Here is a 3,255-nt window from a genome sequence, read left to right on the forward strand (position 1 = left end):
TGTCGAGCCCTTGTCTTCTGTTATCCCACGTGTAAGGATACCCAGAGAAGCCCAGGTCAGCAAGGCCGCAGTCGGCCAAACAATCACGAAAATCTTCCATTTGCATGAAACTCCTAGGATTTCCACCCCTTTGTTCAGAAAGCAATAAGGCTTCATTGAAATCCCCTAGACATAGCCATGGTAGATCATCCTGTCTTCTCAGGTATCTAATTGCATCCCAGGATTTCTTCCTTTGTTCAACAACGGGCTCGCCGTAGAATCCAGTGATTCTAACGGTCTTCCCTTCCCATATCACCTCAGCGTCGATAAAATATTGGCTCCATGGCCTGACAGTAACTTGGAGATGATCTCTCCACCACATAGCCAAACCCCCACTCTTTCCCCGACAATCAACCGCCACTCCACATCTAAAGCCCAAACTCCATTTCAGTTTTTCCATAGCTCTTGCCTTCTTTTTTGTTTCACTCAAGAAAACCACCGCTGGGTTGTGAGACCTAATCAGGTCACGGAGTTCGCCCACTGTCGAGTCCAACCCCAGTCCTCGACAGTTCCAGGCTAAGACGATCATTGCTCCCGGCGGCCCCGTCCTTCGGGGTCCGCCGCTTTATCCAAGTTCTCTAAGATGCGCTCAAACACTGTCGACGTCTTACGTCGCGTATCACGAATGAAAGCATTCGGTCCATCTACTCTTTCTCCTTCTCCCTTTGCCACCCAAACTTGCCTTGGCCCGCGCTTCCGGCTATCATAGTTGGTTCTGTCACGCTGGCCCTCATGGCGAACATAATCATGGTTTTGTCTGGGTTTCCGGACATAGTAACCTCTTCGTCTCCCAAACTGTCCCTGCTCTCTATGCCCCTCCTGTACCTCATCCTTCTCATAGTTCTGATTATAGCGACCTCCTGATGTGGCCTGAGCCGCTTCCTTGCCATTCCTTTCCCAATGGATATCCCTAGCAAAACGCCTATCTCTCTCTTGGCTGGATTCGAACAGTTTTTCTCTCAGATCCTGCTCCCTTCTTCTCTCCAGCCCCTCTCTCAGATCATACTCTCTTCCACCTGCACCCCTTATGTTATCTCGTCTCGGGTTGTTAACCTCACCATCACGCTGCTTACTCTGCCCGCCAGTGCGGTTTTCAGCAGACTGAGAGAACTGAGAGCTTAAGTTTCTCTTTGTTGGCAAATCCCTCACGTGAACATGCTCATCTCTGTTCCTAGGCCTACCTCCTTCTTCATGCACCGATTGGTTCCTGCTATCGCTACTGCTGGCTGCTCCCCCGGCAGAATTTTCTTTGCTTGTGTATCTTCCAGGGGAAGCACGCAACCACCCTCCCCATTGCAACGATGAGTCAATTGGGGGCTCACAAAACCCCGACTTATGCACAAGCCGGCCACAATCAAAACAGAAGTGTGGAACTTTCTCGTAGTAAAAATCAAACCAGGTGCCTACCTTCTCCTCCTTTGATTTCTTCAGATGGAAACCCCTAACCAGGGGTTCATACACGTCAATCTTAGCTCTAACTCGAAGCTGATTCCCCCTTGCAATTCCATCCTTATCCACGTCAACCTTCACCACTTCACCAATCTAGTTTCACAAAGCTTTCCCAAAGACTGCTGTCCTCTTATCCGGTGGCAGATCCACCACTTTTACCCACATATCTACCTTGTCGAAAACCATCTCTGATGGTCTCGTCTTCCCTTCATAATCCTTCATAATTAGCACACTGAAGTCAAATTGCCACGGCCCATTGTTCATCACATGTTTGTAATCCCCTTCACTACCAAAGTGCACCACAGAAATATTAGATCCCATATCTCTGAATTGAGCTTCACGATGCAAACCCCACGCCCTTGTCATAGCCCTCTCTAGGCCAGTCTTGTTCACTGGGCGCCTGGTGCACGCCTTACAGACCGCCGACCATCTAGAGCTTTTTGGCAACTCTGGCTCCGGATCTTCAAAGACGAAACCCTCAGCTTCCTTATCCATGAGAACCATCCCTCCCAACCTTGCAGACAAACTCGACGTTGGGTCCGGGGTTCTGCTCTCCAGCGGAGACTTCGACTCCTCCCTGGGTCCTGACGCACCCGACTGTCGCGCCACCGGCGTTGCCGCCGTCGCCTTCTTCGGGGTAGCCGGTTTGGTTCCTGTTCCCGTCCCTGATGCCGCCGCCGCCCTAGGCGTTTTAATGTCGTTTTTTGCAGCCGCCGTCGACTTCCATCCCCCGTTCCAGCCATGAGCCACAGCCCACAGCGGGAGCTCCGATCGTAGCGTGCGTCTAGGGTTGCGCCGTCGCCCCCCCCCTTCGCCGCCAGATTCCAAACCACCCCCGATGAGCAAAACCCTAACCCTAGCGTAGGATGCGCAATCGCCTCGCGATCGCCCCTCCTATCGCCTTAGCGTTTTCTCTCATGGTGGACCCTCCATAGGTATATTTATTTCCCTTTGAGCTTTTCAAAAGGGGAGGCACATGAGTCATGACGGTTGTGTGTGTATATAGACCTAGTAGGTGGGCTTCCAGCTTCCGAGAGGCGGGCCTAAACAAACAAAGCCCGTGAACGAATATTTAGACCATGTGGCCCGGGCAGCGTGCAAACGAATCCCACGCGATCTCTCTTTCTCCTTTTTGGGTCTCCGATGTGTCCCTGAGCGTTGCCAAAATTCCCCTTCAAAACCTCCACACGCGAGACACCCAGCGAATCCACCGCCACACACACGACCCTAGCCGGAGAAGAAAGATCCATCCATCCATCCGCATACCAATCCGGCCCATGGCAGACGCCGCCGCGCTCGTCGCCGCTGAGCCAGATGGCGGCGAGCGGGACGCACCGGCTACAGCTCAAGTAGTGGCTCAGGGAGGAGGACCTGCTGGCGCGCAGGGCCGGCCCTGGGGCATGGGCAGAGGGGCGACGGCCCAGGGCCCAGGCCGAAGGGGGCCCATGATGTAGTACACATATAGTATAGCCCAGAAAAAAATAGACAAGGAAAAAATTATGAGAGGAAGAAAACAAGATGGGCTCGGCTCATCGGATCTCTTGGTAATGCGTAGCAAGGCGTCGCACACGCAAGTCACAGCCGCTCGATGCACGCGTACGTGTGAAACAAATCAATCGGAATGTCTGGCTTTCCCTTTCTTCTCAAAAATAAAAAATAAAAATCTGACTTTTCCCATTCGTCGCTCGTCGGTTCTTCTTCGTCGTCATCTGCCCGTCGCTCTGTCGTTCCTCGCTCGGTGCCTCAGCCACTCATTGTCTCCACGGC

At 52.7% G+C, this 3,255-nt stretch overlaps 1 protein-coding gene across 1 annotated transcript; it reads right to left on the minus strand.

Moving 5' to 3' along the window:
- Nucleotides 1-564: 564 nt before the first annotated feature.
- On the minus strand, nt 565-1,710 carry LOC147973084 (uncharacterized). The gene is given in 1 exon segment (XM_087524274.1): nt 565-1,710. A coding segment is annotated over 1 exon segment (1,146 nt).
- Between the last annotated feature and the right edge of the window lie 1,545 nt (nt 1,711-3,255).

Source organism: Triticum urartu, chromosome 5A, assembly GCF_056163025.1.
Source record: "Triticum urartu cultivar PI428250 chromosome 5A, HENAU_Tu73, whole genome shotgun sequence".
NCBI classification, from domain to species: domain Eukaryota; kingdom Viridiplantae; phylum Streptophyta; class Magnoliopsida; order Poales; family Poaceae; genus Triticum; species Triticum urartu.